This window comes from Meleagris gallopavo, chromosome 1 (genome assembly GCF_905368555.1).
Source record: "Meleagris gallopavo chromosome 1, MGAL_WU_HG_1.1, whole genome shotgun sequence".
NCBI lineage: Eukaryota > Metazoa > Chordata > Aves > Galliformes > Phasianidae > Meleagris > Meleagris gallopavo.
In genome coordinates this window covers 121,968,544-121,984,869 of record NC_139404.1, presented here as the reverse complement: position 1 = coordinate 121,984,869, position 16,326 = coordinate 121,968,544, and the positions used below count along the sequence as shown (strand labels likewise).

The following is a 16,326-nucleotide window of genomic DNA, read 5'->3' as shown; positions in this document are numbered from 1 at the left end:
CCAGAGTGGAACAGGTACAGAACCTTAAACAGCCAGTCTGTAAATACCTTGGAAAACCTGAAACTTGGCCAGAAAGCCTGGGTATACCTCTCCATAGATATATATTATTCCTGAAGAATAAGGATAAATAAAAATAATAGAAAATATTTTGAACAGGCACCGCTTAAAAACATGTGCAAAACAATAAACAGGAAATGAACTAAATGAAATTCCTATGACTGAGTGATAGATAATTACACTTTTTGCTCCCTAGCTGATATTCTGTTTCAACTAGTAGCATGCATACAAAGTAAGGCACACACTTAAGTACTCTGTTAGACTTAAGTGAGAGTAAGAGAGTAAGACTTTGCAAAATTGGATGATGAATATCAGGATCAACTTCTGATGAGGTCTGAATCTTACCCTTATCTCTTTGTTGCTCCCTTCTAATTTTCCAAATGTAGATGGAATATTTGGCCTCTTCTTCTACCACCCAATTACAAAGTTCATTCAAAAATCTGAGGAATCCAGGACGTTCAACATATACAGTTTAGAACAGCTTAATTTCAGTGATCTTCACGTTCCCAAACACTCTCATGCTCTCATCACAAAGCCAGAAAATTAAATAGGTGCACTTTCATATTTAATACAGTAGTATTGTTTTAATTTTCACTACCTTGTCATATTAACACATCCACTCAGCAGCTCTCAGACTGATACGATCTAGTTTCTGCCACACCAGAACGAGTATTCAGCCCCGCTTGCTCAGGGCTGGTTTTCATCACCATACTCACATCTGGAAGGACAAAACCACATGCTTGACATTGCTGTGCTGAAACCACCACCATGACACAGAAGAGTGAAGGGTGACCACTGCAAAGCTCTCCACCTGCAGCTGCCTCAGCTGCAGCGCCCATCATACAGGACAGCCTGCACAGCTCCGTGTGCATCAGCTCCATCATGAAGTCAAGACAGCGGTCTGGGTTGTTGGTATTTTAGAAGCTGCTCAAAATTACTTTTCAGACTAATTTCTATTATTTCCACAAGTTCCTTTCCCATTACTCAAGCAACACACACGTGGTGACAGTTCTGTCTGTCCTAGCTGTCAGTTCCCACATTCTCACCAAATGTCCTCAGACGTAATTTAGTTGGGAATGGAAAGAGTACATTTGCCAACTCAGAAATGTTGAATATATTTAGTTACTTCTCATGGCATTCCTCTTCATACAAGACCCACAATATGTCTGCCCGCCAAATTTGGCAGCTGTAAAACTCCGAGAACACTGAGCAGGATGGACTTAGGCTGAATTTAATCTGTTGCATCTAGTGGTTTAGGGTGTCTTATGGACGAAAGCAAAGCAAACAGTTCAGTGGTAAATATCAGCAGATTAAGTCTTTTACTTTAAAAAAAACAAAAACCTTCCAACTCACTAAATAGCCTGTCCTCAAAGGGAAAAATGCAGGTTACCAATTTTGGTGGTGGAGAAGTGTCTGGTGTTTCACACGTTTGATGGAAGACCAATAAAACAAGGTGTCAAAATCCCTTCAAACCTACCAGATTCCCATTTTGTCCCCTGGACAGTTAATGAGGGCTCTACACAGGGATTAGTTCAAACTCCTCTTCCATTCCTATAGAAAAACATCTGGATTAGGTCTGAAGGTGCTTAAGGCTAAGTACATGGAATTGACACTGAGCTCTCCTTTAACCAGCTACATATTGCATCAGAGATTATTATGGCAAACAAATCAGCTAGTGCTGATAGTGATTTAATTCATTCTGTGTGATTCCTCTCCAAGGACAAATATTCCAGCTGATGGGGAAGCAATTCCAAAGCATCTCAGCATAGCAACCCACACAATACACACAGGGAAATGCAGAAACAATGAAGAAAAAACACAAGGCTAATGGCATGCTAAAGATATAGCCTGGATATTCTGTGGCAACTGAACACCAATAAATATGAGTTGTTACAGAAGAGTAAAGGCTTTCCATTAAAATAATTCTATAAATGTTAAATTAATGAACAGCAGAGTGCCTTCCTTCTCTCTTGGCTGTAGGCAGCCCACACATTTCAGAACAGATACCAAACGTTGCTCATGTGTCAAAGGAAAGACCCTCTTTCCTTTAAGTGGACCATGAACAGGTTCTGCTCCTGCAAAGATGACTGCAATCAGCCCTTTCTTTCTGCAAAACAACTTGTCCCACTAACCTCAAAGAAAAATATCCATGTGAAACACATAGAGATATGTACTCATGTGAAAATGTGGCCTCTCAATCCATCAGCTTGAGTAGTAAGCTCAAGATTGTTTCAAGAATTTTGATTTGCACTTTTTCTGTGGAATTTGTCATGTATGTCCTTCCACCAGCATAGTTTTGAAGCAAATGCTGGATGCGAAATTGGAAAGGAGCAAGGGAAGGGAGCTGAGCGAGCCACTCGCGGTGACATGGAAAACAGTGATGCTCAGGGGGAAATTTTGGCAAGAGAGGAGATATGGAAAGAGGGAGTCTGAGCCGGCCTTCCCAATGGATTTAAACTTTCATTCTGAAAATAATGAGTGGATTTAAGGGAGCTGACCTCGCAAAGTGCCTATTAGCTGAAACTGGTTATTAAGTGACCCATGCTCTACTACCATGCTTTAAATTACCACTCCGTAAGACTGGACTAGAAGTTAAGTAGTAACTCAAACTTGTGCACAAACAGTCACTTAACCTTATAAAACATTTAATGAATGAAAACATAATAACTGTAATAGATTTAATTTTGTAAGCAAAAGAAGACATTTTCTTCAGAGGAAAATGTCTTAAAAGTACAGCTGAAATCTGATGGGAATTGAAGATAAATGCTCTTCCCCCGATAAAAATCCCCTGCAGCTCTACCCTACGATTTACTGAAACCACTGGTAACTGTCATCTCCACATTCAACAGAACCAGGAACAGGAGGCATCGCTTTGCCACAACAAGGATGAAGCCCACTAATAGAGAACCGTTTAGTTTCTGAAAGCTGCACAACTCCTTTTCAGTGAAGTCTGCAGAGGAGTAATCAGCTAAATCCTTTAAGAACAATGCTATTTTATGGCAAAACCAGAATGAATGCCCAGCATCAGGATGCATGCTTACAATGAGAAGGGAGAGAGCAATCAGAAATATTTTGGTGAAATCTCTTTTAAACACACAGAAGTAATTTATACCTGTTATCACTGAGAGTTACAGCTTAGTTAATATTTGAGTAACAAGTCGAAAGTTGAAACCGTAAGCCCAACAGGTCCTGCAAGGATACTGCTGTGATGGTGACAGCAGTAACACTGCAGTGACAATGCTGCTTCACTGAAGGCCCGCAGACAGGTCACAAGCATTGGCACTCACCACTCCTTGCAGCACTCAGCTCAAAGCTGCTCTCCTGCAGTAGAATTCTGTGCATTTTTCTTCCAACTTAAAGCTGATCAATTTTTTACACTGCACTTACACAGAGCTATCAGTTACTGCAAACACCTTGCTTTGGTTGTATAAAGGATGCTTTCAAAATATAAGATCACACTCTATTAGTGTAAACCTCCACTTGTTACTGGATGAAGGATACTCAGCCGGGTTCAAGGAAACACCTTCCCATGTAGCTACAGATGCAGTTACAAATCATGCTGTGATTAAACACAATCACTCTGGGATTTCTAAGGTTGGAAAAGATCACTAAGATCATCTCGTCCAGCCATCATCCCATCACACCATGCCCACAAACCACATCCCTCAGTGCCACATCCACACAGTTCTTGAACACCTCCACTGACGGTGACACCACCACCTCCCTGGGCAGCCTGTGACACTGCCTCACTGCTCTTTCTGTGAAGAAATGTTTCCTGATACCCAATCTGAAGCTACTCTGGCACAACTTGTATCCATTCCCTCTCCCAGGTACAACCTCCTTTCAGGTTGGCACATGACATCTTTGTGTAGAAGCAGTGAAGAGAGACCTGCTCGCACCCAGAGACCTGAGACTGTGTTCAAAGACTTGGATTCAGTAAATTCCACACAGGAAAGCTCATGCTGTTGACACTTCTTGATGACCCTTACCCAGCCCTATGGGGTACCTGGGCACCTCACCCTTGCAAGCACCTCATGCCATCACGCACTGCTCACCACGCAAAGCAAAACTATCAAGAAGCAGTGCTGTGTTCCTTGAATGTATCTGTGCCTATAGCACCGTGTCGGCAGCCCAGTGCTGAAATCACCCAAGTGAAAGGAGTCGATATTTGCATCGCTCAGCTGGGTTTGTCTTGGAATACGATCGTTCCTCGCGCGGTTCTTGACACACGTGAGGCATCAAATAAAGCAGGGCTTTCAAAGGAATTCCTCTATCTTTCCGGGAGGTGCGAAGCCAGGACGGGATCGCACGAAGCTCGCGGACGGCGCTCCAAACGCACCGCTCACCGGCGCCGCGAACTCGCGCGGGGCGGACGCGTGTGGGGCGGCCCCGCGGGGCGGACGGGGGTCGCGGCGGGGCGGGCCTACCTCAGACTTGCGCACGAAGTAGGCGGCGGGGCGCGAGCCGGGCGGCGAGGGCTGTCCCTTGCGCTGCTGCAGCCAGCGGCGGGGCGACGAGAAGATGCTGTTGGCGGCGGCGGGGCCGCTGAGAGCCGAGGCCGAGGGAGCGCGCGGCAGGAAGGACGGCTCGCGGCCGGGGCTGCGCTTGCCGCGGGGGCTGCCGCCGTCGAAGAGCGCGATGCCCGGCGGCGAGCGCTCCAGGGGGGAGCTGGGCGTGGAGGCGGAGGAGCCCCGGGGGGCGCGGGGCTCCCACGGGGGGCTCCCGGCGGCCCTCGCCCGGGGCGCCCGGCCCGCGCCCTCGTCCTCCTCCCGGCCGCCGCCGATGATGGCGGGGTCGAGGCTGCGCGTCTGGCGGAGCCTCCGCTTCGAGAGGCTCTTGGCGGCGGCGGGGGCGGCGGCGGCCGGGGAGGAGCACGAGAAGACGCTGCTCAGCAGGCTCTGCGCCGACATCGCGGCGGCCGCTGCCCCGGACGCGGCGGGGACGGGTGGGGGTCCCGGGAGCCCCGGGTCCGCGCTCAGCCCCCGGCGGCGCGGTCCGACGGCGGCGGCGGCGGGCTCATGGCGGCGGCGTCCGCGCCGGGGCTGCTCCGGGGCTGCCTCCGCAGCCGCGGTCCCTTTGCTGGGAGAGGAGGGAGGAAAAAAAAAAAAAAAAGTTACGAGAGAAAAGGGGTGGGAAGGAGGCAGCCTCGGAGCCTTTATCTCAGCCCGCCGCTGCCCGCCAGAGTCACTCCCCCCGCGGCCGCGACGCGCTCTGGACCGCTCGCCGCCTCTCGGGTCCCGCCCGGCGCGGGGTCCCATCCCGGGGCGTCCACGTCGGGGCGGCGGCTCCCGGGTTGCCCCCCGCCTCCGCGCTCCCCTCGTGCGGCCGCGTTCCGGGAGGGAGTGCTCCTGAGAGAGCCCCGCAGAGCGCGGCGGAGAGCCGGAGACCCCGGGAGCGGTGTGCGCCTGGAGGGCTCCTGATCCGCCGTCGGTCCCGACCCGCGCAGACATTCAGGCCATCGCCTCCCATCCTGTGCCACATTGCTCCCATTTATCTGACCCCTACTAGCACCTGCTTGAGTGCACATTGCACCACATCCATCTGACAGCCTGCATAGAGCAACATAGAACTGTGTGGACGTCAGTGCCCCGGCAGCATGGGTAACCCCAACCCTGTAACCCTTCTGCCGGATAGATCACAGCAGCAGTAAAAAGGGCTGGGATCAATGAAGCTAAGCCTCTTCAGGATAAATAAACCTGCCTTGTCCTCTGTAGAGACTTTCCTTGCTCTCTCTCCAAGCACAGACAAGGAAACCTTTAATGGGAGAAGGGAAGAAACTTAAGAAAGCCAAAAATATGAAGATGTGTGCAAAAATGTGTGCAATCACCCTCCTCCCCCAGCAGTGCAGAAAGCGGTCCCTGGGCCGCAGGATCTGACTTCTGCCTTCTTGCTGGAAGCCACAGCAGCAGGTTCTTTGGGGCTTAAGCATCCTTCCTTCCATTTACCTGAGAAACCACCATCTCCACAATCCCCCCCCCCAAAAAAAAAAAAACAAAAAAAAACCTAGCTTCAAAAAATCCCTTGAGCACATCTCCAAGTTATTTCCCCATTCAGTGCCCTTCAACTCCAGGACAGGGCTGCGGTGTCCTCCCGAGCATCCCGGAGCTGCCCGGGAAGAGTTCTGTGGCAGCAATTCCTGCTTTCATCGATAGAGGGAGCAGACCGCTTCGTGGTTTTATTTCAAGCTCAGTAGCATCAGCGGTGTGCTGGCCCATCCACCTTCAAAGGGAAGTGTTCTGGTTTTATTGATATTTCCAAATGTGTGGTTGTTTTGTTTGTTTGTTTGTTTGTTTTCTTTCTGAAAATGAACTTTTCCCCTTTGTTTTATATACTTACAATATTGAAAGCTTTACTGAAGTTCAAAAAGATTACATTAACTGGCTTTCCTTGGTTAACTAGATGGGTGACCTTGTCGTAAAAGGAGATTAAGTTGGTTAAACAGGACCTTCCCCTCATGAATCCGTGTTGAGTGTGACCAATGACTGCACTGTCCTTCAGATGTTTTTCAAATTTCAATTTTCTCAGTAATTTTGCCAGGCACTGAAGTGAGAATTGCAGACCTGTGATTACCAGGGGCTTCTTTCTTACTGTTCTTGGAAGAGGAGACATTTGCCAGAGTCCAGATAACTCAGACCTCTCTAGATTTCCAAGACAGTTGAAAAATAAATGAGGCTGTGTCATGATGACTTCAGTCAGGAATTGTCTGGAATACTGTATCCAGCTTGAATGCTCCCAATACAAAGAACACTGATAAAATTCAGCAGATCCCATGGAGGGCTATCAGGACAGCTGGGAGATGGAACACTGGAGATGCTAGGAAATCTGGGCTTTCTCAGCCTGGGGAAGGGAAGCCTGACAGCAGCCTTCCACTATCTACAAGGGGATTATAGAGAAAGTGGAGCTAGGCTCTGTACTGGAGTGCAGAGAGAGCGGATGACAGACAGGAGTCATAAACTGGAATAGGACTGGAAAAAAACAATCACTGGGGGTTATTAAGCACTGACTGCTTTGAGAGGTTGTGGGATTTCTATCACTGAAAGTTTCTGAGACCCACCTGGACAAGGCACTGAGAAATCTCATCTTATTTTAGTTGTGATCCTTTTTTAAGCAGGAGGTTGGACAGGAGACCTCACACGATCCCTTTAAAATTGAATGACACTGTGGCTTTTGACTAAACACAAAGCTATGAAAACCATATCCTTAAAATTTTTTGCAGAGATCTGGTATACATTTCTATTACCTATATTAACAGCAAGATTGCTGTGGGGGCAAGTTTTAGAGAAATCACTGAGTTACTGTACTTTCAACAGTCACTGGAATTAGAAGGAGATACTGGACAGGATTTAAAATCAAACTTCATAAAAATTCATTCCAATCAAGCCTGTTTCGATGGAATTTTTTAAATTATTGCTTATCAACATGTAAATGTATTCATATCAAGAATTAACAAACTGCATTTTATTCAGACTTCTGAACAAAATCTCTGACAACAAAGATGGATTAGAAAATGAGAGCATTTTTCTGCTTTTATTAATTCTTTAAAAATAATTAGTAAATAAATAAATAAATAAATAAATAAATAAATAAAGCGAAGCCAACCTTTTAACCTTAGTTTTTTTCTTACAAGAGAATTCCATACATTTGAATTCCTGGAATTTGATATTTGGGCAAAAAGACAAATCTTCAGCTCTTTGAAAGCTTCTCTACTTTTCCAGTGAAGATAGAAGAGCTATGTTATTTACAGAATGTTTGTCTATATGACCATGTAATTGATTTACAGGCACTTGAGGATAGCGTTCAAAGCTACTTTTCCAGAGGAGAGCACTACAAAAGTGTCTGCAGAAGCAGATAAAGAGCAGATGTATGATTTAAAAACACGGAAGAAACCAGCACTCTGTCAACAGTTTTGGCCCTCGTGGTGTTTGATGTATACAAGAACAGCGACCGAGTATTGCAATGGCATCATCCTATTTCTACAGAGGCCACTGTTTTGCCAGTGAGCTTGGTGAGATGTATATGACTGTGCCATGCCAACATGACATGACTAGAATGGAAACTGAATGTGTTTTCCCATGAACTCATCATGTTCATCTATTTCTTACCTGGCGTAGGACTGTGCAGGTCACTCACTGAGACATCTTCAGTATCTCTCAGAGAAGTGAATAAATGAGAGGAATAATACCATACGCACCGAGGTCAGTGCAGCAGGAGAGCAGGAGGTGCTCCAGGCACAGAGCAGCAGCTCCCTGCAGCCCAGGAGAGGGCCGTGGAGGAGCTGGCCGTCCCCCTGCAGCCCACAGGCACTGTGTGGAGCAGATCTCCCCGTGCGGCCATGGAGGAACCCATGGTGCAGCAGTACATGAGGCCTGGAGGAGGCATGGCCTGTGGTTACCGCCACAGGAGCAGTTGCTATAGGATAACAAGGGCTGCTCCAAACGTAATGCCTCTGCTTTTACGACGTTGGCCCACAATATCAGAGGCGGATGTTAGTGGCATGACTGTAGAGGCTGACCCTTCCCACTGTTATCCCACTACATTTTGTTGCTGTGTGACAGAGGGGCAGCCTGATATGGAAGTGCAGATGAATCACAGAACGATAGAATGGGTTAGATTGCAGAGGACCTTAAAGATCATCCAGTTCCAACCTGCCTGCCATGGGCAGGTTTGCCAACCACTGGATCGGCTAAGATGTGGAATTGAATTCCTCCAAGCAGAAAAAATGGAACCCAGTGACATTCATTGACACTTGCTGAATGTTTGTGAGGCCCAAACATTGGGTGTGAGCACAGCGAGGGGTGGCAGCAGTGGCAACAGTGAGTCAGCTCCAGTAAAGTGAGAATGGCATGCAGGCTCCTGTTCATTGCTGGTGAAAATGCATAGCTAATGGTGGTGACTGGACTGAAAACTAGTGCTCTGTAGCTGAGAGTTTGCTCTAGGAAATAGCGTTACTGTGTTCTTTAAATCAGTTATGGTTTTCATGGTAATAAATAAGAGGCATTATTTTGGAGAGTCCTATGAACTAATCTATAAATTACACACTTCACAAGTTCTCTGTGATTTTCCATGCGTCCATCAGCTAAACGCTGCACAACATAAACCCGTTACAAATGCCCAGGACAAGGGCACTGAACATACGTCCCAGACGGCCGTAACGCCTCCCGGCCGTTCAACGGGGCTCTGCCTGCCGATGCCGGCAGGCGAGCTACACCGGAGCTGCCGGGCTGGGTGATGCCGCGTTGCGGCCGGCAGCGCAGGCCGGAGCCTACACCAGGATGGCGGTGAGGCACGGGCCGCACCCCGAGGAGCCCCGCCGGGCTCGCTGCCGGCGAAGGCGCGGACGGATGAAGCCTCCGTGCAGCCGCGGCCCAGGCCCGGGCCTCGGCCCCGGCCCCGCCCCGCCCCGGTTCGGCCCCGCCCCGCACCGCCCGCGGCCCGCAGCCCCCGCCCCCCGCCGCGCGCGCGCTGCCCGGAGCCGCCGCGCCGATGCCACGTGGGAGGCGGCGGAGCCGCCGTCGGCGCCGGGCCGGAACCGCGGCCCCCCTGACGTTGGGGACGGCGCTCGCCGGGCGTCGGGAGGAGGGGAGGTCTCGGAGCCCCCGGGATCGCAGCGCGGTGGCCGAGACCCGATGGGTGCTCGGCGCCGTAGCGCCCGGCTCGCGGCTCGGCCTCCCGGGCCTAGAGGCGCTGGCGGCGGCGGCCGGGCCTAGGGGCGGCTCCCCGCCCTGGGCGGCGCCCGCGCTGCTCCAGGTGCCGGCGGCGGCCCAGCCGGCCCCGCGGCGGGACGGCAGCGACCTGCCCGCCTGCGCGCCCGCCGCCCTGGCCGTGCTTCGCCTGCAGCCGGGCGCCGAGGGAGCGGCGCGGGCGGCGGCGGCGGCGGCAGCGGCCGGGGCCGCGCCGCGCCTGCGGACCGTCTACGTGAACCCGCGCTGGTTGGAGCGGCAGGCCGCGCTGGGGGCGGCGGCGGCGGCGGCCAGCCCCTGCGCCGAGGCGGCGGCGGCGGCGGCGGTGGCGAACAGCGCGGCCGGGGACCCGGCGGCGTCGGCGGCGGCGTCGGCGTCGGCCGCGGCGGCGGGGCAGGGCGAGGCGGCGGCGGCGGCGCCCGCTGCGGCGCCCGCGCCCGCGCCCCCCACGGCGGAAGCGGCGGCCACCCCCTACGTGGGGCTGCGGCGGCCCCTGGGCTACCAGCTGGCCAAGGCCACCAAGGAGCGCATCTGGCGGGGGGAGTTCATTGACCTCTTTTCCTTGCTCCACACAGAGCTGACCCCCGAGCACGGCCCGCACCCGGGGGACACGCTGGACCAGTGGGTGTCGGCCTTTCTGGTGTACGCCAGCGTGGTGTGTGAGAAGCACCCGGCGCGCTGCGGGGCCATGTTCAAGTACCTGGACACCATCCGTAAGCTGCACGCCACCTACGGGGGCACCTCGTGGATGAACTACGACGAGGACTTCCGGCGGCGGGCGGCCAAGGACCCCAACCTGCCGTGGGGCGACGTCGACCTGGACCTGTGGATGAAGTGGATGGCCCCTCTCAAGTCGCTCCTCAGCAGGCACAATCGGATCGAGAGCGAGCCGCAGGCCGCGCCGCCGGCACAGCCACCACCTTCATCATCGTCGTCATCCCAGAGCCCCAAGAAGGAGGAGAAGAGCCAGGTGTGACAGCTGGCAGCAGGGTGGTTCCCTGGCCCCCGTGGTGCCCTTCGGAAGGGCAGAGAAGGGGTGAGGGGAGCCAGGGCGACTGCTCCCCATACCTGTGCCCATGGAAGGCTTTGGCTTGGGCCTGTGAGATGTTGGACTGTGTCTGCTGGGAGGGGTGGGCACTGTGGGGAAAGGGACTCACAGCAGATAGCTGCAGTATCTGTCGCTCTGCCCCTCAGGAATTGGAAATCCCAGTCATTCTCTCCCCTGGGATGTAATCGTGTTTTCCTTAGGACATCAGAAGAAAGGTTCCCTTTTTTTTTTTTTTTTTTGAATTGTCTTTAAAAAAAACAAAAAACAGTTTTCTCAGCAATAAAATTGTACCTAAGACAAAGAGTAGAGGCCTGTTACTGTGGGAGCATGTGGTAGCTGCAGACTGCGTGGGAGGCCAGAAACACGGGTGTCAGTGAAGAGGAACTTCAGTTTGAATGGCTGCAGCTTGCAAATTTACCATGATTTGGAGATGTAATTTAGTTCCAACCTTTGTAGGTTTAATCCACAAGTTCTGGAGTGTTTTGTGGAATGTGTGTGATCAGGGGAAGCAGGGGGGATTTTGTTTTTGTCAAGGATTTGCTTTTATTACAAGCATCAAGTGTGACTGAATTGGCATAACCCCAAACATACACAGGCAAATATGCTGTTTCCACTACTCGAGTGGTGGCAGCAAGTGCCAGTGGCACAAGAGTGCTGCCTATCTATATTTGGGGTTGTACTACAGCTTCGATTTTTTTTTTTTTTTTTTTTTTAAAGAATACTGGTGGCTGGAATCTGTTAAATCCACTGTGTGGCATACACTGGAGGGGAATATTGGAGTGCCAGTTGAATGATAGTTGAAGGATTCTGTTAGATTATCATATTTGTTTCTCACCTATTTTTTTTAGGCCCGTAGTAAGGATCTTTGCCATCCCAAAGGGTTTTGCTCAACAGATACCGTAGATACTCAGCAGAGGTTAAACTAGTCTGATCTGGAAAGAGACAGTGCTTTTCAGGATATCCACAAGTGTATAGTGCATTGCACTAACTCCTGACTTCTTTACCTAGCAACATCTTGGGCCAACCTGCATGGAAAAGAATGGAAACTAACACCATTTAATGAATGCTGTAATAGATCCCAACGCCAGCTGTATGGCCTTGGTGCTGTCTGTGTTTGGCACTCCAGATTACGTAACTTGTTCTGATATCTTTGTTTAGATGTCTCCATTCTTGTGAACAGCAGCTCGGTTTCTATTTTATGATGATATTATGTGAGCACCAGATGGGAAATACCTCTTGTATTTCATCTTGTTCTGTACGGGATCTTCAGTTCATAATGTCAACTAGGCCGTAACTGTCACAATAGCTGTTCTGTCAGTGAAGAGCTCCAGGCTGCTGCTGCTGGGCACCAGACATTCTCCATCTCCTTTGATCTTGTGGAAATTTTCCAATTAATTTCAGTCTTGGCATTGACTTTACTTGCATCAAAAGAAGATACTGGAAGCTGTGTGAATTAGAATCAAGCTTGTTTATTTTAGCTACTTTGTTTATAAAATAACAACATTTGGCTTAATGATTGGTTGAATGTAAAAACTACAGTGTTACGGTAGCATAATGGGAAGTAAAAGTAAAAGCTGTTTAGCCACTGTTCATTGTGGGTTCAACTACTTCTCCATTATTAGAGCAGGTTTTAATTGGTAGCACAGGGTATTTTATAACTTTTTTTTAAAACAAGTCCTTAACTGAAACAATTGTCTGAGCAGCTGTTAAATGTAGACCTGAGAAAAAGCTTGAGCTTGTTACTGGCGCAGCAGCAGCAGGGAAACGCCGGGTGACCTATGGGTTTCCCCCTTGCCCACACACAGCTCCTTGTGAGCTCTGTGTTGTGTAACTGCTTGAAAGGAATAAAAGGCTGTGACTTTATGTTTGGGCAAGAGTGTTCTCTAATTTAAATGTGAGAAAATAGGCTTTTGTAGAGAATAGACTTTGACCGGAATCTGAGTTTTTCTGCCTTCGTCTGTCAGGAGGAAGGGAAAATGTTTTACAGAAACCTTTTCTTCAAGATTGCTTGAATTGATTTTGTTTTCATGGCTTCAAAGGTTAGCACTAGGCAGCCAGATTCGATTTCACCTTCCCATTCAGCAGGACACTCCTTACGTTTCAGCTTGTTGCAGAGTCTGTATCTCTCTAGTTTTGCAGTTCAACAGAAGGTCAACCAGTAAAAACAACGTCAACAAAAATGAAAGGATGTATTTGAGGCCAGTTGTTATTTCTGGAGAGTGAGTAGAGAGCTGTAACTTTGCTTTGCATCTGGTAAAATGAGAAACCCTAGTTTTTGTTTAAAAGCAGTGATTGGCACGTGTATTGTAGGATAGCCAAGATTCATTCCTACAAATTTATGCTTGGATTATCTTTGGACAATTCTCAGTTTATTTTTTTTTATTTCAGACTCCGTGAAAGCAGAAGGCCAGTTGGAATGGCAGGCAGAATAAGTGGGTGAGTTTATATATAAAACTGACTAACTTTGGTTTTTAAATATTTACAGATTTGTTAAATACAAAATTTCTTATTGGTGCCAACAGCCTGACTCCGTTGGTGTTTAAGTGGAGCTCTGGTATTCTAGTGCATTCTTTTACCTCTGCTTCTGTTGCGTTGCAAGCTGTGCTAGAGAAGACGTAGGAAATTCATTTTACCCAATCAGCAATTGTAACAATGGACTACAAACCTGCAGAGCAAGCCAGTTTGCTGGAAAACAGGAATTCCTGCAGCGCAGCACTTGTCACAGACTATCCAAAGAGGGCAAAGATTCAGGAAAGTGAATAAATTGAACATTGATTGAATGAGGTCAGGAACAGTCTCCCGGAGGAGAGCCCTGCCCTAAAATACTACTTTGAGAGTATAAGCCAATTTAATGCGCAGATTAACCCTTCTCATTTGAGCAAACTTATGTGCAATCCTGGATCTTTGCAGATCACGACTGGACACTTCAAAAAAAAAAAATAAAAAAAAAATCTGTGTACTATATTTGCTTAAAAAATAAATCCTAACTTGTCTTGTTACACCTGTTAATTTTACTTTTTCATTGACAATATTTGCAACATAAATGTATATTTGACTTAACACAATATCCTACATTTGGTATAATAACTCAGGTTGTTGACAAAATTATTCTGTGAGGCTCAGTACCACCTCTTCGTTCTTCTCTGAAGAAAATTCTTTAACCATTGCTGTCATTTCCAGAAGTAATTTATAGCCCACTTTGCATTGCAAAATTCTTGAACAGATTTAATAGCTGACCTAAATTACTGCTCTTGTTTTATCCTCATAGAATAGTTAGCATCTTGAACATCAGACCAGACTTCTGTGGTCTGATGTTCATGAAAATCATTCATTGGTTCATGGTTTAATTGTTTTACATCTCTGTATTTTGTTTTCTTTTCCTTTCCCCTTGCATACTAGGGAGTATGATCAAGGTAATACTATGATCCAGTAACGCGCTTGATGGTAAGGGTATGCCTTTAGTTGTTTCAGGAAAAAAAAAAACCAACTGCCGTTATCTGCTCTCCTTTAACTTTCTTGATAGTTTCAATAATATGCTTAACATGAAGTGTTTGTAAATCGATTTAAAAAAAAAAAAATGTTTGTGACTTCACCTAAATAAATTTTTATATATATAAATACTGTTCTTGATCTTAGTCTTTGTTTTTTTTTCCCCTCCCTTGCTCTTACACTGTCACTTCCCATTCTGTAGCCACCTTTTTCCATGACCTCTGAGCTTTTACAGAATTTGTGATTTTCAATTAGGAAAGCAAAACAAAGCCATAATGTTGTCTAGAACAAAAATCAGCCTTCAAAATTGACTTTCAATATTTCGATATTTGAAGGTTGTAACTGTAGTTGTCATAGCTTATTTATGTTCGCCATTTGCTGAGACAACAGCAGCATCAGGCCTGGATCTGTCTGACAGTCTGCAATATTGAAATACCAGTATTTCAAGTGGTCTCTGAAATGGGATTGTGATCCAGTGCCGGCTGATACTAGCATTCAGTAGGACAGAATGTAGAACAGTTTCACAAATGTAGTTACAAGCTGTAAAAATCTTTCATTTTTGAGAATGTGCTCAGCGTAATCGCATGCAGCATTTTTTCCCTGTTCTGTTTTCTTTAGAAATTGAATTTTTGTTACTTGCTGATCTGTAATAGCAGCAGGATCTGGGGGGACAGGAGAGCATCACGTGGCGGGAGAAGCAAGGAAGGATGAGCAGACATTGGTCACCTTTGTCCCAGTGACAAATTGCACAAGTGTGAGTTTTAACCTACTGACTCAGGGCAGCAAAGCAGCATCTCTGCTTTTCCTGTCTTACTTGGTAGCAGCATATCCAGCTGGAGTCTGTTGCATTTCCTATGCACTTTGCTGAATCCTTCTGCCAAGAATCTTGGTTTTGTTCGTCAGTCTCTCCAGTCCCCATGCAGGCTGGTGCCCTTCCTGGCACATTGTCACCTCCCAGTTTCCTGGCTGGCTGCTGGGACTGGGTCAGACCACCCTGTCTTCTGTGTCTGTTGGAGGCCATTTCCAGGACTCTGCCCTTCTCTCCGGTGTTGTTGACTTTTAAAATTGCTTCCTGCTTTCAAAAGGAAATTTGTCTTTCAAATCATTAGTGATGTTTTTACAACATACAGGATCTCCTCTTAAGCTCCCCCTGCCTTTTTTTTTTTTTTTTTTTTTTTTAATTCCAGTTCTTCATGAACCTGGCTTTCATCAGTGTCTTTGAGCTACCCAGTAATTTCACTGTGTGCCCTTGCTTTGGAGTTGACTGCTGGACACATACTTCTCTGCTTGTTGCTTGTAAGCTTCTGCATGAAAATTCTCTTTCTAGTTTCTCAGTTCAACTTCAGTGAGTTTCGTCAGTTTGGAGCGCTTGGTTACTGCTGGATTTGCTTTTGTCAATGGCTCTGGGTGAGTCCTGCTCTTACTACTCCTCGGGTTGCTGTGTCCCTGTTGGGTCAGTGTGCTGGCTGTGTTGAAAGGAGGGCGTGCAGAACCTCCTACCTTTAGCTCAACACTGATTAAGTAGATTTCTTCTAGTGATTACAAGCCAAGCTTGCTGTCATTTACATAATATAGTGGGCAGCATGGAGATGTGTGCTATCTGAAAGTGGGCATTGAGGGTAACCATTTGACTGAGTGATGTGTGAAGAATACAGCATGAAGTATGTGAGAGGACTAGAGTGGAAGTCAATCGTGACTTTATTATCCATACACTGTGACTGTAGCAGAAATTGGGAAAACACAATTTTTTAAATACTGTTTTGGTAACTTCTGCTACCTAGGTAGGATGGGAAGATGCTCACTCTTCAGTGTTCCTGCAATTTCTGATGCTTTGCTTGAAATAAATCTTGATCATTTGTATCAAGCTGCAGCAAAGATGGAAGACTGATGTAATTTCCAGTTGGGAAATTCTGAAATGCGTGGATTTGTTAGGGAGGACCAGCATGGTACAGAAAAATAGTTTTCTTTTGGTTGACTGGAATTGTGTCACGTAGTTCAGGGGGTAATTTCAGATAAGTTAATTGTTAGGGATTTCTGGCAAGACAGGTACTT

At 47.8% G+C, this 16,326-nt stretch overlaps 2 protein-coding genes across 4 annotated transcripts in view; one reads left to right on the top strand and one right to left on the bottom strand.

Moving 5' to 3' along the window:
- Positions 1-5,171, bottom strand: part of ARHGAP6 (Rho GTPase activating protein 6) — a 303,023-nt gene extending 297,852 nt beyond the window's left edge. The window contains exon 1 of one of the 2 annotated variants that reach the window (XM_085212258.1): positions 4,485-5,171. In XM_085212258.1, the coding sequence (XP_085068384.1) occupies positions 4,485-4,967 (483 nt within the window). In that variant the 5' untranslated portion in view covers positions 4,968-5,171. The remainder of the gene's footprint in view (positions 1-4,484) is intronic. The other variant, XM_085212249.1, reaches the window with a different exon arrangement.
- Positions 5,172-9,488: 4,317 nt separating this feature from the next.
- LOC100544066 (uncharacterized) lies at positions 9,489-14,405 on the top strand. 2 transcript variants are annotated; one of them, XM_085212235.1, is made up of 3 exons: positions 9,489-10,707; positions 13,174-13,221; positions 14,185-14,405. In XM_085212235.1, the coding sequence occupies exons 1-2, from the start codon at positions 9,541-9,543 to the stop codon at positions 13,180-13,182; spliced, it is 1,176 nt and encodes a 391-aa protein (XP_085068361.1). In that variant the 5' UTR covers positions 9,489-9,540; the 3' UTR covers positions 13,183-13,221; positions 14,185-14,405. The 2 variants fall into 2 exon arrangements, with proteins under 2 accessions (XP_085068361.1, XP_085068351.1); XM_085212225.1 differs by having other exon boundaries at positions 13,308-14,405.
- Positions 14,406-16,326: the final 1,921 nt, after the last annotated feature.